The 20,402-nt window shown below is 38.8% G+C and overlaps 1 protein-coding gene across 1 annotated transcript in view; it reads right to left on the minus strand.

Moving 5' to 3' along the window:
• The window catches only part of Epac (Exchange protein directly activated by cAMP), a 188,059-nt gene that overhangs the window by 14,504 nt on the left and 153,153 nt on the right, over positions 1 to 20,402 (minus strand). Inside the window, exons 7-11 of the mRNA XM_019061818.2 lie at positions 19,184 to 19,280; positions 12,109 to 12,243; positions 8,596 to 8,779; positions 1,557 to 1,702; positions 352 to 496 (exon numbers count right to left, since the gene is read on the minus strand). Of these exons, the coding sequence (XP_018917363.2) occupies positions 352 to 496; positions 1,557 to 1,702; positions 8,596 to 8,779; positions 12,109 to 12,243; positions 19,184 to 19,280 (707 nt within the window). The remainder of the gene's footprint in view (positions 1 to 351; positions 497 to 1,556; positions 1,703 to 8,595; positions 8,780 to 12,108; positions 12,244 to 19,183; positions 19,281 to 20,402) is intronic.

Consider the following 20,402-nt stretch of genomic DNA (forward strand, 5'->3'; position numbering starts at 1 on the left):
CCCTGACATGTACATTCACACTGACAATGCACGTTTGAAAGCGAAGTAAAAGAGAAAGAAAGATGTTTTGGGTCCATGGGGAGAAGGAGATGATGGTTTTGGCGAAACGAGGGAAAAAAATCGTGAAATTACAGAGGAAGAGGGCACTTAAGAAAAAAAAATGATAAAAAAATAAAATAGATAATGGCATATACTCTTCCGGCTTGCTCTCTCCTGGTTTAATTGCCATCAATTAATGTCATCGTGTCCAGTTCATCTATCATTTGTTGTCGGGCGAATGAAGTTGGAATAAATATCGAAAGGAAGACAAAAAATATTATGAATAAACTAATCGATGTATGAAAATTTTACCTCGGAACATTGTTGACAAGTGCCAATTTCCCGAAGTCATCTCCAGCGTGTAGTGACGTCACAGTTCCTTTGCCATAAATGACAACGTCTACTGAGCCTTGTAAAATTATGTACCACGATTTGCCATCTTCGCCTTGTCGGAAAACTGTTGAAAAAAAGAGAACATGATATATTCTTGAGGAAGTTGTGAGATTTAAAGGAGAGGGCGGGGCAAACTTGCATGCATATTTCAATGCACAGGTACAAATCGTAGAGGCGGATCAAGCAATTTGGCAACACCGCATTTCCTCCATTTAACCTATGCTAAATAATCGATTCTTGTCGGAGCACCTGGCCCCTCCGAGAATCGATACATTTCCATAGGTTTAAGTGGGGTAAAACAATGTTGCCAATTTGCTGCATTCGCCAATGACAAATCGTCGCTCCTCTGATGCAAGGGCGTCTCTGAATCTCCACGTGAGCCGTAACCTCCGTATAACTCCATGCCTTTCGGGGCTTAAGTGGAATTAAAGGTACGCCTTTACTTCAGGCGTTGACGTAATACTTAGTGAACGTAGAGCTAACTAATCTTCATTCAGTTTTTCCAACGAAAATAGTCTTCGTTTCAACAATCTTACTGTATTAAAAAATAAAAAAATTACGAGACAATGTGTTTTTCCTCTATTCCAATCTGGAGGGTATGGATTCGATCGACATGAATCAATCGAAAAACAAGAACGTGAATCGATCGACTAATTTGAATCAATCGACTCCGATTCGATAGACAGTCAATTTAAAAAAAAAACCCCGTTTTGATTGGATTGACATGAATCGATCGAAAAATAAAAACGTGAATCGATCGACGTGAATCAATCGACACCCATTCGATCGACAAAATTCGATCGACTCACGGTTTTACCGACCGATTCACGGTTTCCGATCGAATCGGTGTCGATTGACTCACATCGATTCTTGTTTTTCGATCGATTTATGTCGATCGAATCGACACCAGGTTTGTAATAATTTGTCAATCGAATCGGTGTCGATCGATTCATGTCGATCGAATCCATGCCCTCCCTTCAATCTGGAGTAAAAAATCGATCAAGACTGGCTTGATAAATGTTGGCTGTTTCACACGCGTCCAAGTGGACATAACAAAGTGTTGCCTACTAGCAAAAATTTCCACCGGCCAACTCGTTAAAAATAAGGATTCTTTTCAAACTAACGTGTTTGTCCCGCTACAGGATGGGCTTCAAATTTGATGACCGCAGCCAACTCCCTCTTGACGGAGTGAGAGAGGTGCGATAAAGCTCTCAGGTGTAAAAGTTCCTCATAAATCATTTCTAGCTCCTCGGGTGATCTCTCGAAGCTCCTGAAATCATCATCAATGGAATAAAATTTTCAAAAAACACGCAATGAAATGAGCAAAAATTTATGGCACCCCAGCTCGGTTTAAATAGATGACATTGTTCTTAAAAACAAAAATTTAGTTGAACTTGAACTCGCAACAATCACACAAGTATCATAGATGAAGGAATTGTGTGAAATTTTATTATGTCGTGAAAATGCGCTTAAAGCAGAAAAAATGCAAAAGAGCTTGTATATGAACTTTAAATTCGAATGCTGCGATGGGAGAATGAGTTACAATTTATAGAAGTTTCTTCGCCGAGCAAACCATGTGACGCGAACGAACACAATAGGTGAACATTTTCAAGATCCAATTTCCTAAAAATTTTCTGAAAATTGTATTCGCGAGATTACGTCACAAAGGCATGACTATTTTTATTAATACGTTCCTTCTCACTTTTAAAAGTTTTGTTTCGTACGCTGAGAAAAATCTTAGATTCTAAGAGCCATAGTGGAGATGTTTCTTATCAATTCTTGGTTGATAGTAGCTAGATCCACCAATACGTACCAGTGGCGTGGCGTGAATTGCGATATATCGATTGTTATGTCATTTAAACCCATGGTAAAGAATCGATCATCAAGGTGCCCGCTGCGAACGCCCTGTTTATCGATCCTTTTCCACAGGTTTATATGGCATAACAATCGATAAATCGCAATTCACGCTGTGCCACTGATACGTACGTGGTCTGGCAGTTTCACCGTCGTTCAGTGGATCGTGTCAATAGGAAAGGTCGGACAAGATTTGGAGACTTTAAACGCTCATAACTCCGTTTTTACAAAACTTTGAGGTTCTAAAAGTGGCTAAATCGGTTTCCTCGAAAAATTTTCTTCTCGAAACACCCCTTAAAATCCAAAATGTGACGAAAGAAACATCAAAACTTGCAGTTTAAGTCAAAAATTTCAAGTCCGATCTCTCTAATTTACTCGATTCACTATGTGTCGATATGCTATTATGGTCGTTTTTAGGTGGGAAATACGCCCAACTGGCAACGCTGCCGCTTCAAGCGTCCGATCTCGCAGCAAAAACAAGGTCCCGCGCGTGAATCTCACTCGAGAGGATGTTGCGAACATTAAAATTCAACGCGCGCCATAGTGCATTGCGGCCAAAGATTTGAAATACTTTTAAGCTCACGCGGTTGCCGGGAGCCCGTAAAAATGATATCATTTTACACGTTTTCAGGTGGGCTAAGCGGTGGTTTTGTCGCGCTCAGTCGGCAGCCACGAGTTTCGTTGCCATGGCGACATGATGCCATTATCTTGGCCGTTGTTTCCTCTGCTGCACGACCCTCTGGAGGCTCTTCTGTAATTAGTGGTTCATTCATCAAACGAAACGCGGCGCTAGCCGGTGCAGTCCTGGGCCCTGGCGTGCTAAGTAAAAATGAGCAACTATGACACTACGAGAGAGAAAAACATTCAAGATATCTTGCTCGGGATCAAAATTGCAGACAATGGATTTTACGATCACACTGGAAAAAAAAACACATTGGATCTAGAGTCCAGACTCTTAAAAACATTGAAAAGAAAAAATACTCTTAATTCAGTATTACCTGATTTATTTATTTTTTCTTCCTGGTTGTACTGGTGGTTCCTGGAGGTAAAACTCATTTATCAACCTGGTAAAATGAAAAATTCACAAACTCTTAATTCAATCGGATTTTTGCTTGAATCAAAACGAAATCCGCTTACATTAAGAGGTTTGGTTCTTGATTTAAGCCAGATACTGATTGAATCAAGATACTTTTTCTTGTCGACGTTTTTAAGAGTCTGGACTCTAGATCCAATGTGGTTTTTTCCAGTGCAAATTACTCATAGCGCTGAACCTACTAAACTGCTGGAGCTTAAAAACTAACTACTTAGAAGTGAATCTATGAATGAAAATCATACACGGTAATTTTCCCACCAAATTAAGATTCTTTTGCACAAAATTAGGACCTGCTTACATATTCAGGTATTTTCTGGTGGAAGGTTGCATGACCTCAGTAGAAAAGTGCAAGGTAGCAGCTTAATATTGCAAAATTCAGTCCATTCCTCCCTGCTATTTGATAGCCTATTAAACCCCTGGTAAAAATTGGCAGTAGAATCTGTGTTCCAAAATACCATGGACCTAAAGCCGGCTGTAAGATTTCCAATAGCTTCTGTAGCCGGCTGTACAATTTCTTTTAGCCTTTTATAGCCGATGGCGACTAAGCAACAGTCAGACGATAAAGTTTAGGCTAAACGTTACTAAATACGGATACTAGGACTTAGTTAGTTTTTGGACTACCGCTCTCTTTTTGTGCCGTAGTTTCTTGATTTATTTTGCGAGGAATATTCCGTACTTTTGAATGATGCCTGTCATTCTTAATATGTTGGAGCGCCTTCAATTTCTTATGATACTGTGCAATACCTCTAGCGTGAAATAGTTGCTTCAGACGCCGTGGCACGCTGCGGCGCAGCGGGCGGGCAAAGAGCGCCTACAAACCTAACAGGGATACTCCACGCATTGCGCAATGCGTGAAGTATCCCTGTTATTAGGTTTGTAGGCGCCAGTGCGTCGCCGCTCCGCTTTGTGTTAGGCTCCAATATTTAGTCTTGCGGAGTCAGCGTTTTTCAACTCATGATTTTGAAATGTTTGCACACTCTGTATGGATAATTCTCATTTTAATTGATGAAAAAAAATATGTTTTAAAGGAAAATATAATGTGTGTTTTGTAAATATCAAGGTAGTTCCGTATCAAACTTAATGATTTCCAAAGCACACGAATTTCTATACAATTTCTTATAGCCTTTTTTAGCCAATGGCGATGAAGTGTAAAGCCCGGCGATAGGAACTATAGCCTGACTGTATACTTTTTTATAGCTTCGTATAGCCCGGCTATATGATTTGCTCCGCTTTCTACAGCCAGCTATATGATTTTCAATAGCCTTCTTTAGTCGGCTATAAGAACTCCTATGGTATTTTGAAACGCAGCTCCTATCGCTAATTTTTACCAGGGACTGTTAGCGTCGTGGAGACACTAATTCACAAGGAGGTTCGACCAGCTATAAAACGTTCAACTCGCGGAGAATTTTGTCATGGAACTTGTTTTCTGGTTTTCTTGGATTTCTGTTTCTGAACACGAAAATTAAAAAGTAACATCTTTCCTGATCTAATAAAATGTATTAATCATTGTAATTAGAATGTATGTGTAATGATGATTTGAAAGGTTTCTCATGAATTGAGTTGGACTCAATTTTCAGCAACTAAGAAGTTGAGATGACACTCTGTTTTAGAGTGAAGACAAAGAAGTGAAAAACTACCTTTGACTTTTATCAGAGTTTTTGTGAAGAATAAGACAAAAATAGTTTAAAACGTTTCGAGTACCGATCCAAGAACAACGTATTTTCGCGATTTCAGATTGTTTCTGTTCAGCTCTTTATTGAATAGTTTTTTACGATGTTTAAACAAGAAGTTTTGAGCTCCATGTCGATAACTTATACACCGTCACATTAATGGTCACGAAACCTGAAACTTGTTCCTTCTCATACGCCGCATTCAAACTTTGAATTGCTCCCGTGACATTAATTTGTCTAATTTCCGAGCGGTCTTGCTGGCTAACGACACAAAATTCATTCACTAATTTAGTAGTGAAAATGATGCAGCTGGTCTTTGTGGCTGATGATGGTAGCTCCAAAAGGAATTTTTAGTCATTTTTAGAGGTACTAGGTAGGAATTTTGCGTACACGTCTTTTTGACTGTTTGAAGCAGTTTATTTGAATATAAATAAATGCGGGATTTAAAAAAAGAAGAGAGAAAAAAGTTCAAGAATTGATATTAGTCCTTCAAAATAACAAATGTCTATAAGGAGCAATTTTAAGCTACCTTAAAATGACCCTCCTTCTTGGATACACGCTTGGCCCGTGAAAAGTACCTATCAACCCAAAAAAGATGGAACCGTTTTGTCAAACATTTTCAACTTGACCCATTGGTACCACCGACAAGAAGAATTTATTTTTTTATATTTTTTTTTGGCTCAAATATGCCTAAAATATCAAACCAAAACCATTGATATAACAGTTGAAGTTTATGCCATTTGAACATAACATAATTTTAAGAAAAATATGTTCAAAGGTTTCATTTGTGATGTTGAAGGCTTGTACAATTGTTTGATTACGTTAAAATGCAGCATTTTGCCTTTCACCGGCATAAAAATTGAGTAAACCACATGGAATCTATTGGCGCGTATACGTAGTATACCGCCTTTGCGATCGTTTCGAACCCTGCTCGATACAACCGAGTCCCTTAGTTCCTTACCGAAAAGTGACTACCGCGAACTTCTGAGATTTTCCAAAGCGTGTAAAAAGTTTATTTACCCGTCAATAATTATGATTTAAAGTTGTTTCTCATTCTGGGGCTCGCTAGTTTATGTGCAGTGAATACCAAGAGTCTACGTTACTTGGTTTTTTTTAAAAAAAGCCTAAGAGTACGACGCGCTGATTTAAAATATGCATATATAAGCGGAAGCAAGCGAACTGATTCGAGGATGGCTGACCAGTTCGGCACTCCTTGAATGAGAATTTCACTCACTCCGTTTTGTTCAAAACGTTGCTTTGACATATCTCCACACCACTGTTATCCTTTTCAAAAGTTGGTACTCCTTGCTCTGATAGCCGGGGCCAGCAGGATAGTGGTAAGTGCAATCTGTGATGAGCCTCGAGACTCATTAGACCATTTGCTAAACCTGGCTCATACAGGAGTCCACTCAGCCCTCTCGTCCCCACGCTCCTGAACACTGCGTCGGCGTCACGAAGAACAATGGGCCTTGGGCCGCCTTGGGTCCCAACGCGGCCGATACCCGTCCCCAATTACTCACGCTTCATTAACCATTTCACCGTCACGCTAGGATTCGTCCAATTTTCAAAAAAAATTGTTTCGCGTGTATTTAGCAATTTTTTCCTTACTCTCCGTTAAAACACAAATAAAAAGAGACCTCATTCATAAAAATCGGCCGAATAGAAGAGAAGTTACAGTAATCGAAATCCGAAGAAATCAACAAAACCTCGACTTCTCGATACGAAAAATAAAATGAAGGGGAAAAAAAGAAAGTATAAATTACAATTAAATATAATTGACCTCAGAATTTGACAAGCAATTCATTTATATACCTAACGCTGAAAAAACTGGGAGAAATTACAAAAAATTCGCCTCTTGCAAGGGGCTTCTTTGTAAGAATTTTGACCTGAAGACAACGGTCGAATAACAGCAGTACTCCATACAATACACGGTGTGCCTGAACGAGTTAAACATTTTTTATACGTCCAAATCGAAAAATCGTTATATTTTTAACTACAATGTCTCTTGAATCGTTTAAGCCAAAAAAAAAAAAAAAAAAAAAATTCCGTCGAGATTCTGGAACGCAAAGCCGCTTTAAAAGTATTCTGGGGCTATAATAGCTAAATCACCGGTAGTAAATCCCGTTATATTATTAAAAAGAAATTGACTCCATGGTTTAATTCCTTAGTTTCTTGAATACGATTATTTTAAGAACTTAAACATTTATACCACCAATTTTAGACATGGGGTAATTTCCTGAGAGCCGATAATATCACGAATTTCTCATAGAACCCTTCAACAGTGGCTTGCTTTTTTGGCAGCCGATTCGGCCATCGAACCGGAGTTTAAATGGAAGCTGATAATAACCCAAAGCTCTGAGAAAAATTTTGAGATGAGTATAAGAACGGTTTGTTGTAAGTAACGAGGAGAGGCGGGCAAAGCGGCTAAAATCCGATCTAATTTTTACAGTTTTTCTGTTGAATTAATGTTGCCGCGGGCTTCTGACTGTGTCCACACATAGTTTCTGTTCAGCATATCGATACATAAGTATTTACACACGCAGAATCTAATTTTCACGTCGGGGAGTCGACATATTTTGATTTTTTCGATTTTATACGGAAAATTGATGGTTTTTCGGGATTGAAATTATTATTGTTTCATGAAAAATAAATGCACCCAAAATGACTATAGCATATTGATTTTTACACATTTGCACTCACGAAATTGGTTGGTAAATTCAACGAGTGGGTGCATCGACCTGGTATATCAAGTTTCTGCAATTTTTTACGGCAAATCAGTAGATTTTCGGGATGTAGATTGCTTACTTTCAATTCATGAATGAATAAAGCAACGACATGGTTGAACTTCTTTGCATGGAAAGACGTTTAAAATAACAAAATCAAGACGTCTTTAATGCAATTGCATTTATATCGAGTCAATTTCTTTTCAATAATATAACGGGATTTTTACTACCGGTGATTTGGGTATTTTAGCCCCAGAATACCTTTAAATCGACTTTATCTTCTAGGAGTTCGACAGAATTTTTCCTTTCTTCGCTTAAATTATTCCGTAGCACTTTTCTTCAAGAATCTGATAAGATTTTGCTTGAGGCAGATCAAGAAACTTAAATTCGATCGAATAGCTTTCTACATTCACAATACACGGTCTCGTCAAGGTGCGTCTTTGACCTCGCAGTGTTGGATCGTGAATTCTCTTGTTGTGCTGTTTGCCTGTTTTGAAATCTCTGTAAATGAAAACTAAAGGGGTTGATATGTGCGAGTTAATGACGCGCCTTATCAACACAATTGTGTTGGAGTTCACTGCTTGTGTTTTCGTGTACTTAAGTTATCTCTCTACCACTCGCTTGAAAAGCATCTTCGAAATTGGAGACTCAAGTTCCGCTTTTTAGCCTACATCGACAAAACTCACTCTTTCAAAGAATTCACTGTCCTGAATAATATGCTTTTGTAAGTATAATAAAGTTTCCTCTCTAGTAGAATGTCAAATACGCATTTTTGCCGTAAGTGTTTCCAGTAATACTAAGGAATCAAAGAGGCAAGACTCACTGCTTTCGTAAGATCATCCTTAACGTAGCGTCAGGTTGCCTATGAAGTAGTTCTGTTATACTCTCGTCTAGGTGTTCCTCTGCTTCAGCCACATCTTGAACTGTAGGTTTGTTCATGGCGCCCTCTCTGTCCTGCCAAAAATGATACAGGATGCACTTGTCCTTGAAGGGATGCTCGCCACTCACTGGAACAGGAGGAGAACATCAATCAAACTTCATCGCGCTTCTACGGGTCGATAGTTGAATCGATAAAAATCATTGCTAAGATAGGGACTTATCGATTAGGAACATATGATAACCATTCAGCAATCGAACTGCTCTGTTTTATCTTGTGTTCGCCTATCTCCATAGCGTAACTTGGACACCGAAAATACTTTTCGATGACTAAATTCCAACGCCCTTTATTTCAAGCGAACGTGTCAAAATTTCACTCAAAATTGATGTAGTTTATTCAAAATGTAGATTTTGTAATCCAAGGAAACTGTTTTTTGTTACAGGAATTACATTTTTTTCTCCAACTTTATTTTTAAATGGGAATGAACGGTTTGCACTGAAAAAAAATTCTCGGCGTTTTTACCAAGGTCCGTTGGTACCTTTACCATCTCAATTTTTTTACCAATTATTGGTAATTTTATCAAGACAGACTGGTAAGCTTACCTTAAAACCGATATGTTTACTGTCTTTTCCCGGTAAAAATACCACTTTTATTGGTAATCAATTCCCGGTATAACTTTGCCATTTTATCTCGGTAATTCTACCACAGCCGATAAAAAATATTGGCGTTTTTACCAAGGTCCAGTAAAATTAGCGAGAAAGTTTAATAATTTTACCGAGATTTCTCGGAAAATTACCAATTCCATAAATGGTAATTTTACGAAGAAAAAACTGGGATCAAATAGAACCCTGAATTCTTGGTAATTTTACCCTTTTCTTAGTAAATACACCGAGATTTTTCTTTCAGCGTGTTTCTAAGAAAAGAAACATTTCGGGAGTCTAGACAAGTGATGTGCACTAGTTTTCCATTCAAAAGTAAAGCAAGAGGAGGAATCGTGGCACGAGATTTCAAAGTTTCATCGATGTGTTAGGTGCAGCTCTTGTTGATCTAAGATCATTTCTCAAGTTTCATTTTTCTGCGAAATGGTTTAGAATCCGTCCGGAGTGGCTCCTGACCTATAAGTATTTTTCGATGGAAGTTTTCACCGCTGCGAAGAAATGACGTTATTGAAGCCACTGGCATTCGACTAATAATTATTATTTTCTCCTTTTCTTCGCTGATATTCAAGTCACGTCTCGGACGGTATGATTCCGCATTCGCGACCTTAACTTTAATTCCCACGCTTCTCTGCAGATTACGCTCCAGTCGCTAATTTTCAACACTTGAGTGACGAAATAATATTTGAGGGGCTTGGAAAACAAGGCGCATTAGTGCAGTTTTCGAAAAAATTGAGATATTAGTGATTTCAACTAAATCTAGGTTCGAACTAAATTCTGTGAAAAATTCTTCGGTAAAATCCAATTTTTAAGCATCAAAATCTGCGTTTGAATTTTCTCTCCGCCATAAGGCTTCATATAATTTCGAAACTACGAACAATAAGCTTTCCTATAAATAGCAAATACTGCACCTATACGCCTTGTCCTCCAAGCACCTCATCTTAATATTTTTCCCCATCCTCATTTTTGTCGCAGATGTTCTATCGAAAAGCGTAGGATATCTTAGGTTAAAATCGATCCCTAACTTCGTAATGGAAGAGATTCAGCAGTGCAGTAAATCAAACGATTTCCAAAAAAGTAGGATTGAGGAGGGAATGGTGGGAAAGGACATTAGAGTGGACGTAAAGATGTCGCACTCCGGGATTATTTAAGATTTTCTCAATCTACTGAATCAATCCGATTTATTGGCTAACAGTTGGTCTTTCCTGAAGTAAACTCCTGGCAACCTAAAATAAAATACGTCTGACAGCTAAACGTCATTAATTTTTGGTGTCGCGAGAAGCTCCACGTACACATACGTAAGATTTGATTAACATGTATTTGTTAGGCTATTTTACTTAGTAAACAAACACCATTTTTCTATTTACAAAAAATGATAAAAAACCGCGAACTCACTTATGCTTGGTATATTAATTTAGATGAATTAATATACCTACATTAATATATTTCATCTAAATTAATATACCTAGCACAAGTGAGTTCGCGGTTTTTATCATTTCTTGTACATTTGTCTTGTGACTGTCCCTACAGAAGTTTCTAAAATTTTTCTATCACATTTTACGCTGAAAAAATAATACTCAACCGTAATTTTATAATCTATCATAGTTTGCATTTGGTGAACACCGATAGTGATCAATAACAATCCGTTTTCATCAAATAAGGATAAACCTGTGAGTGAGGCCACGAGAATTTGATGTTGGTGTTCGTGACACGCATCTTAATTTTTTTACGACTAAACCCCGCTTTTTGCCCAGTGTGCTCCGAGCGCAGAATAGGAGAAAGAATCGTGATGATGGGGTTACGCAAGAAAGAGCTTACGTCTCCCTCAGGATTTTTAAAAGCTTTGTTATGTTTCTCCGTTAGAACGCAAAGCTCGCAGCAGATATCAAGCATTTTCGAAAAGAAACAACCATGAACGGCTCTTAAATTTCCATCGATCCGGAACAAGAAATTATTACGTGAGGAATTACGAAATAATTAGTAAAAATCATACCAAAGGAAATTAATAGTATTAAAATGGGATTTTAGAATGAAGCAATATCTGAGCAATTATTTAAAATCAATACATTGGACATGTTTTTTCATTCATCCACAAGATAAGTCGGTATATCATTTTTCTAGATTCTCAGAACGGCAATTTTGTGTGTTTAAATTTTTTTGATCGTTCAATGATCTTTCAGAATTTTATCAGTCCTATTTTCAAAACTTCAAACAAGAATTAGGTAGTGTTGAGTTTGTTCCCTCAGCAGAGGAATACTTGAATTTTTTTATTTTTATTTTTTATTTAAGGAATATTGATTTAAAATAAGATGAGATAGACTAATAGTTCAGAAATTTAAGAATGCTTCAATCTGGTTCTCACGAGAGTTCTTCTCTCTCTCTTTTCCTCTCCTAGTCCTTTATTCCTCCATCTCTTCCTCTCCCTCATGTCTCTCCTCTTATTCTTCTTCTATTCTTTCCCTCATCTTCTCAGCCACAATATGTCTTTACCCTATATATAAAACCTAAAAATTTATTTATTTCAACTTTTAAATGTTTAAAATATTTAAATTTTTATTCTTTTGCCCCCGCATTAGACTTTGCAACAGCGCGTCTGGCTCCGGATCCTGAGTCAAGCGGATTCCGTTGCCAGTAAGTTATTCGACGCTTCACATAAAATCTCGTCGGACCGTTGGCGTTGCGTTGAAAGGAATGATTTCTGCGTGAGTTTACGATGCCGGAACGGGGGTGTATTCATAGGGTCGATAAAACGTTTCGGAGGGCGGAGAGGGTGGCGGAAGGGGATGAAAAATGAAAGACTCACCGTGAGAGATGACTCCCTCCTCGAGCAGGGCTTGCCACATGCCGACGGCCACTTGTCGCGTGGGGATGGCTCGCGGATCCAGGGACACGAGCCAATCTACCAGGTCGCTCCCCGATGCACACCGCCGGGCGATCACTGCGGGACAAACGCACGAAAATTAACGTCAGATCCTCCAACTGATATCCCTTTGACAAATGACACCGCGACATCTCGCATGCCTCAAATCAGGTTCTTGCAGACTTTTCTCAGTGCTGTGTTCATAGTCGCTCTTTAATCAACTTCCTTTCTTCGGGGAGTCCCCTTGTGGGTTACATAACTTTCCAAAGTAGCTTTTGACCTAGCATCGTCACGGAAAAAAAGTGTAAGGGGGTTATCCTCTAAAATTGTGGCACTACCCCAATTCGTTGGATGACATGGATATTTTCAATTACTTGTGGTAGTGCCGCAACATTTGGGTTAGCGACTTCTTGATTTATTAAGGCACTGCCACAATTAATTGAAAATTTCCATATCATCCAACAACCTCGTGTTTTTTTTTCCCGCGATGAGAGGAAAAATGTTCACAAGCCTACAAAAAAATTCAACAGCACTGATTTGGAAATGGGTCCTTGTAAGGTTTAAATAATTTTCCACCGCGTTAAATAAATACATAAAAAGTAATCAGGAAGTAAATCATCTTTTTTCAAACGCTACATCAAATGTCTCCTAGAACTTCCCTTGTTGAAAATTTAAATTAAATGAGGCCTCACCAAAGAAAAAAACTGGTAATTATGGAACAAATGCCACTACGGCTCCAACGGCTAAACGAGGAGTGCAGACTACAACATGCTACATTGCTACACGGATAAAAAATCCGCACAGTTGTTCGGAAGCAACTTCGTGGATATTTTCCGGTTCATCGTTAATATTTTATGCAAACAGGAGCCAAGATAAAATCATTCATAATATACTAAGTGAACTGAATAAAATTCATGAAAGGAGGAAGAGAAGTACAAGAAAAAAAAGAAGGAAAAGAAAAAAAGATAACGAATCGTGTTCTCATTACAGCTACGTGGAAGCCGCTTGCATATCTGTGAGCAAGAAAAACGTCGAAGCTCCTTCAATTCCTTTGTGTATGCAACACACGCATCCATCGGGGCACGAATAGTTGCATCTTCTGTATCGTTAAAATGGCACCAATGAACTACAGCTTCTTTCAATAATAATTATTTTGCCTGAGCCGATGAATGAATTTGCCCCCTGAGCATCACCGTGATTTAAAAAATTAGCATATTTTCTTAAGAGCTGTTGGTGACTCTTGTAGAAATTTTTAAACCACAAGAAAAGTCCTACTTGGACCGAGTTCATCAGAGAGGAATCAACCCACTTTAAGTTGAAACTGAGAAAAAGAGGTTTGAAGTTTTATTCCTGCATAAGGCTCAATGTAGAAAATCAACTTTAGCCCCTCTTTACACGAACTAATTTCTGTTTTTCGACTTTCAGTTTTTGGCAGGAAAAAATATATGGCTAAAGGAACTCAAAAACATTCTTAACTCAAATTTTTCGAAAATGTGGGTTGGTTCCTGCCTGATAAACTCGGTCCATTTGTACCCAAAGAATCGGTCTTTAAAATCCTTGCCTTGATCTTGATTAGCCCGTAAGAACCACTTTAAGTGTCTGCCAACCACAAAAAGAGAGAAAAGATTAAAAATACAATTTCAAAAAGGTCAAACCTCTAAGCAGATGAGCCAGAAATAAACACTTCAGATACTTGGATGGAGCACCCTAGCCTGCCTCCGAATACTTCTACCGTAATATACAAATGCTTATCTCCAAATTAAATGGAAATAAAAAAAGATCTGAATAACGGAGACCGTGGGCGCCTTAAACTTCTCAACCGTCTCAAGCTCCTACCCTTGAACCTGGGATTTTCAAGGTGGGTCGAAACGGGACGGAAAACCAAGAGCGATATCCTGAAATCGTTCCCCAACGAAAACATTGAACCCGAGGAGAAAAGTTTGACGAGCTCCCTGAAAGACAGGATCCCCCCTCGAAAGTTGTCAGCCCCGTCTGAGTCTGGAAGTTAATGTGGCATTCAACGTTTAAGTCGCGCCTTCGCGGTCGGCTGAGGCCTAGAACCATGCTCCCGTGCTAAGGGGAAACGCCGTATGTACCCCCAGGCGTTGCCAAATCTCCTGCGACAAATCATGAATTTTCGGGAGCTTTTTTAGATATTTTCTTCCGATTTTCAGGGACTTTTTTTCGTGATGGAGAATTTGCGCAAAATTTTTTTGTTGCTTCGTCTAAAAATGCTTTACGAGCCGAGTTCGTAGTAGTTTTGGTAATATTTTTCTAATATTGGGAATCGTGGAAAAATTGATTTAGAAGTCCGAATAGCTACCGCCTTGTGGCGTTATCAGGCGGCATTGTTCATCTGAACACAAGCATTTTAGCAAAAGAGGTGATTTGTTTTTATCTGTCTTCATAATTCGTCATTTCTTGGACGAAGAAATGTAGGTAACTCCATTTCAAGATTGTAAAATTGACTCAAACCATTCAATGTTTTTACAAGAATATATGCTTGTACAACTTTTGTTTAAAGTTTGTCTGATTTTTGCATGAGGACACCAAAAACATCAGTGAAAATTTCAATTTGAAATTTCCAAAATTCTCCTGATAAAACTGCAATTTGCGAGTGGAAATTTGTCATCACAGGAATGTAGTCTTATCGTTCTCTCGTGAGGAGAACGACGCATCGTTCATTTTAGAATCATTTATTATCATACTCCCTTCACTATAGTAGTTTTTTCTTAAACATAAAACTCGCCTTTCTAACGTCTGCGAATTAAATCTCCGTTTGGACCGCGTCAAACTGATAGGAACCAAGCCACTACAGCTATTGCCAAATTTAATTGGGCACTTCAATTCTATACATGAAATCGGTTGTGCGGATATTTGTGCAAATTCCAGTGAATTTTCTTCGTCGTACGAAGCGATCCTTAAAAGTTTCAAAGTAATCCGCACAGATGTTCTCGGATTAAAAACTATATCGTCCCGTTAAATTTGGCAACAGCTGATGTGGCTTGGTTCTTTTCTGTTTAACGCGGTCCATTTGATCCAAAGTGTCTGAAAATTTCAAGGCAACATATTTTAACGCTCTTCAACAGGGAATATTTCTTGATAGGCAATTTGGCAACATTCGAAAGCTCACGCGGCTCTTTTCCTTCGGACGGCAGCATGAGTAACCACCCCCGCTCACTTCAGTCGAGTAAGATTTAAATTGGGCATGAATTCTTTTCTCGGACCGTAAAGATTATTCTGGCTAGGTCTATCCCACGTTAAGCCCACGGGCGTTTAGAATTGAAACGAGCCTTTTTTCTCTCGTTTCTCGCCCTCTTATCGTTGCCAGATTGTGCTGAAAAGTCAGCACTCCTCCTTGCTTAAACCCATTTTATGTATTTCACTTTCATTGCACAACCTGGCAACTTTACGCCCTCTCCCATCCATTCGCAATAAATTCACAGTTGGTGAACGGCAACGCGTATTCACTTCTGACCGCATCGTATTTTAGTTTCTATCACAAAAACCAATCGGGGATTTTCCATAAATTACGTGCCCCCAAATTTACGGTTTTTTTGACACTGGAAGATTCCCCTCCATATCTCCTGCGATGCTCGGTTCCCCTGCCGTAGATCACCATACAAATATTCGATGAGATACGAAATCGCATATTTTGGCCTGTTAGGTTGCAACCCTATCAAAGTATATTTTCTCGAGCAACGAGATCAACTTTTTGTCCAAGAAAATTCTACAAAAATTTGGGGGGAATGTTAATTAATACTTCGTTAAGAATATGAAGTAGAATCTATGACTGAAAGGAAAAAAGGAATCTATGACTGAAACATCGCTATCGAGTTACAAGTTTTTGTGGTTTCATAATTTAATTTTAATTTCATTATTCACACATCTATAGTATAGACAGTCATTAACATCAGGTCATCTTTGAAAACAAATTCACTCTTTATCTCCCTCCACCTCTTTTTTCCTTCCTATTTCCATCCATTCTTTTCCTACTCTGGAACTTCTCCCTGGAGATCAAAATTGCTTCCGAGTCGTATCTAAATCGGAAACACCAGAGTTACCTTTGGTGAAACAATAGTGCATTTCCCTCCAATGAGTAGGTAGGTACACAAATAAGAGAACTCAATCGAAAAGAGAACAGTACGATGGAAAAATGAGCATTTGCTCCATGTATATTGTCAAAAATGCCCTACGTAAATTACGTTTAGTGATAGATAGATAGATAGATAGATAGATAGATAGATAAATAGATAGATATATAGAATTTATTGATGCATACAGCCTATAGTAAAAAGCTCTGGCACAAGTCAAATTTACAATTTGTACAACAACCACAACAATTTAAGCAAAATGAAATTATACAGGTTTTTCGAAAAATTCTTTTGATGTGATAGTAGATATTAACAAAATTCACACCTTGAAAGTTTCTTAGTTATTTATCGACGGCCCCTCATTATTGCAATAGGTACCTAGTCAGAACTAATTCAAAACGGTTTATTTGATTTGAAATCTCCCTAACATAGACAGCCTAACGTCTCAGCTTTACCAGTAAATATATGGCTAAAAATCCGCGTTATTTCAGTATCGAAAGGGCTCCAGTCTCATGAGGTGTCTTCCGAAATTAAATCCTTTTAAATTATTAGGTGGATCAATGAACGCTCCAACTTTCAATTCAATTCAGTAAACCACGAGGAATGCACCCATTAGCCCCGTACACGGTTTTCCACTTTAGCTCGATCGCGACCCACCCCACGCGTCTCTGAGAGAGCAGGTGTTCGCCAAAACCGCGTGAAGTTGCGGATTCATTGCACCCTAATTATTTTATGAATGGTACCTGTGCTTAATAACTCTGAAGGATGCCAACTGACCATAATGGAATTTTTTCTTTCTTGGGTCTTAATATTGCATCCAGAACAAAAAATTGGCAGCATTCACATGGAAGAAACGATATACCTAGTGCTGAGCACCAACAATTTAGATCAAATGGACTGCATTTTGCAATTTGGAACTATAAATCATCTGCTCATCTGAAAAAACACTTATATGCATACGAAAACTAATGGCACATACGTTGTTTTTGAACCGGGCCGGAATTTATAGTTCCAAATTGCAAAATGCAGTCCAAATGGAGTCAGCTAGTATGCTGCCGTGCTAAGCAAGAACGCCGTGAATGGGTGGATTGCAGCTAATGGGATTTAATATGGGTAAGACGTGTAACTAGTTGCTCAAAACTTTTAATTATGATATTTTCTATGGATGTTTGGTTTTTTGCGTAGAAGCAGGTCACACTAACCAAGGTCAAACATATTTATGAACTTTGCTTACTATTGTTCAGCTCTATTATGAACTAGGAGAATTCCAAATCATCTCTTCCGAATTCATAGCATCGCAAATCTATAGAAATCGGCAGACCCACCACCGGAATAAATAACATGAAACTTTTTCAAGCGGTGATTCTGAGAAGCTGATATCTTGTTTAAGCTTTTGATCAAAAGAGAGAATTCGTGTCGTACTTCAAGACAATGTTGTGTCCCTAGGAAAGTCTTTTCAAACTTTCGAGAATACTCAACCGGTGTCAAAACATCGCCATAGCTCAGCTTCCCGAGAGAGGACTTCAGAGCAATACCGAGAAATGTATGAGAGCTCAGAGTAGTATGTTTGCTTTAACCCTTAGATCATCAAAATGTTTTTCTTACGCAAAGCTCAAAGTCAGGTCAATTTGACAAGTCGGGTCAAATTGACGCGTATATAAATACATAATTTTGATGGTTTTTGAGGGAGTATCTGTGTTATTTCGATGTTTTTGAAGGTAAGTATACTTTTTTTTTTAATTTTTCACTTTTTTGGTAACATGTTGGCCCTGTCTCAGTCCCCTCTTCGTCCGCCATTCGTAACACCCCCAGGAGAGAAAGTCGGAAACATTTGACCTTGCCAGGGATTCCTAGAAGTAGTCGTCAAATTAAATTCACTGAAACGACATAACTATCGTCGAACGTATCAATTTTTAGACGTGCGTCTTTTAGGACGCTTAAAATACTTCAATACGATTATTGATTTGGACACAGCATTGTAGATTTTAGGGAAACTTAACCTTAACTTTTCTTAAATTTCAGAAACTAAAGACACGACAACACTCGTTGATGATGGCGCAGAAATATAACTATTCGTGCTTGATGAATATTTGTTTTGCATCTGCAAAATTGGAGGCGTGTGCTCGGCATACTCTAGGCTCCATTCTATGTTGCCAATGAGGTGACGCTCAGATTCGAGAGAAAAGTTAAAGAACGAGGCCCGATCACGTATTTTATATCTTTGGCTGTGTTGCTCGCGTAGCCCCTGAAGCACCCTCACAAACAAGACAAACGGGACCAGCACAATATGGAAATAGAACAAGAGAAAAGACGCGCATTCGTGACGGCGCAGAGATACAACTATTCGTGCTTGATGGATGTCCGTATTGCGTCTGCAAAATTGAAGGCGCTTCAGCACGAATCGTGGACTCGCGTTGCTACGCTCTATGCTGCCAATGAGGTTGTGTCGCTCAGTACGGAAAACTTTTCCAAAACGCCCCATGTGTTCCTGGCCCTACTTGGCAATGATATTTTGGTGTGGAAGTTGAATGGTTTAGAAAAAACAGTATTTTGTGTAACGAAAGTGTGCTTTGAAGTGAGGAGCTGAGCAATCCACTCCTCTTTCAGATATGTATCCCTTTTCCAATGCACTAGTTTGAATCACGGCCTGATTTTCTGGAAGAAAATACTTCTGAATGGAGCTCAAGGTGCCTGCAATAAAACCCGTGTCCCTTTTGCGTGAGTTGATACCCTGAGGAAAGGAGAGAGGCATCCAGCTGCCGGAGGGAAATATGATGGAAGACCGACACTCTCAAGAGAAACAGAGTCAGGAGGAGTAATTAAAAGTTGGAGGCGAGATTGACTTAAATGAAATTAAAGACTAGTGAGATTAAAAAAGGTTGGTTACGATGTTAGTCTGCGAGAGGTTGATTAAGGTCGATTACCTCCGCCGGTTTTACGGTCGCGCAGGATGCCTTTTTCCTCGTTAAGCAGTAGAGTGCGGAGAACCCATCCCGCACGTGCCATCGCCATACTTGGAGTCTGCAAAAAGAAGAAGAAGACACAATGTAATGATAATTACTTCATTTCATCAAGCATTAGTGTGATATTTGTAGTGTTACTTACTTGAAACATGTAGGTACCGGTACCCACGTTAATTTACAGTACTAGGGTCGAGAGTCAAGAATATTGGCGGATCCAGAAAATCGGCAACATTGTTTTTATCCATTTAAATCTATGGAAATGTATCGATTCTTGGAGGAGCCAGGTGCTCCGACAAGAATCGATTATTTAACATAGGTTTATATTGAGAGAGTCCGGTGTTGCCAAATTGCTGAAACCGTCTCTGGTCAAGAATTTTTTAAGTATAATAAATCAATGCCCGGCGTATGCATTTTTGATTCCTCAATACTTGCTACGTCAATATTTGATGAGAGAATTTTCGAAATTTCGATTGATAAGGGGGACAAGTATGCGCCTTGTCCTTTAAGTCCCTCAAATGACAATTGATCATATATCAAGAGAAAATAAACATTTATTAACTCAGAGTTTAAAATTATTCTGAAATAAGTGCCAATGAGTCAGTTGCGCTAGTCACAGAATCCGTGTGTTGATGCTTGATTCTCGTAGATCAGCTACAAATAATAAGGTCTGTCCAAATAGCAACTTTCTACGTTCAATATTAACCGAGATAACTCCGTTTGAAAAGTCGGGTTTTTGACGTCATCCACTGCGGCAGTGACACCTTTGGTTTCTCCCTCCTTGCTTTCATCAGAGTTTCACGTTGAGCGACCAATGCAAATGTGTGTCTCCCTGACTGATAAAAGCAAGGTGGAAGAAACCAACGGTGTCACTACCGGGGTGGATGACGTCAAAAACCCGACTTTTCAAAGGGCAATATCTCGGTTAATATTGAACGTAGAAAGTTGCTGTTTAGACAGATCTCATTATTTTTGGCTAATCTACAAGAATTAAGCATCTAGATACAATTTTGTGACCAGCGCAACTGACCCAGTAATCCTCTTCAAATACCAAAAATAAAATGTTTTCCCCCAAAACATGCGGTATTTCATTGAGACAATTCCCTAGACTTTCATCAGTCGTAGTTTGAAAAAACCTCGATTCCAAATTATATCATCCACTCTTTTCGATAACCCGGTAGCT

This window comes from Bemisia tabaci, chromosome 3 (assembly GCF_918797505.1).
Source record: "Bemisia tabaci chromosome 3, PGI_BMITA_v3".
NCBI lineage: Eukaryota > Metazoa > Arthropoda > Insecta > Hemiptera > Aleyrodidae > Bemisia > Bemisia tabaci.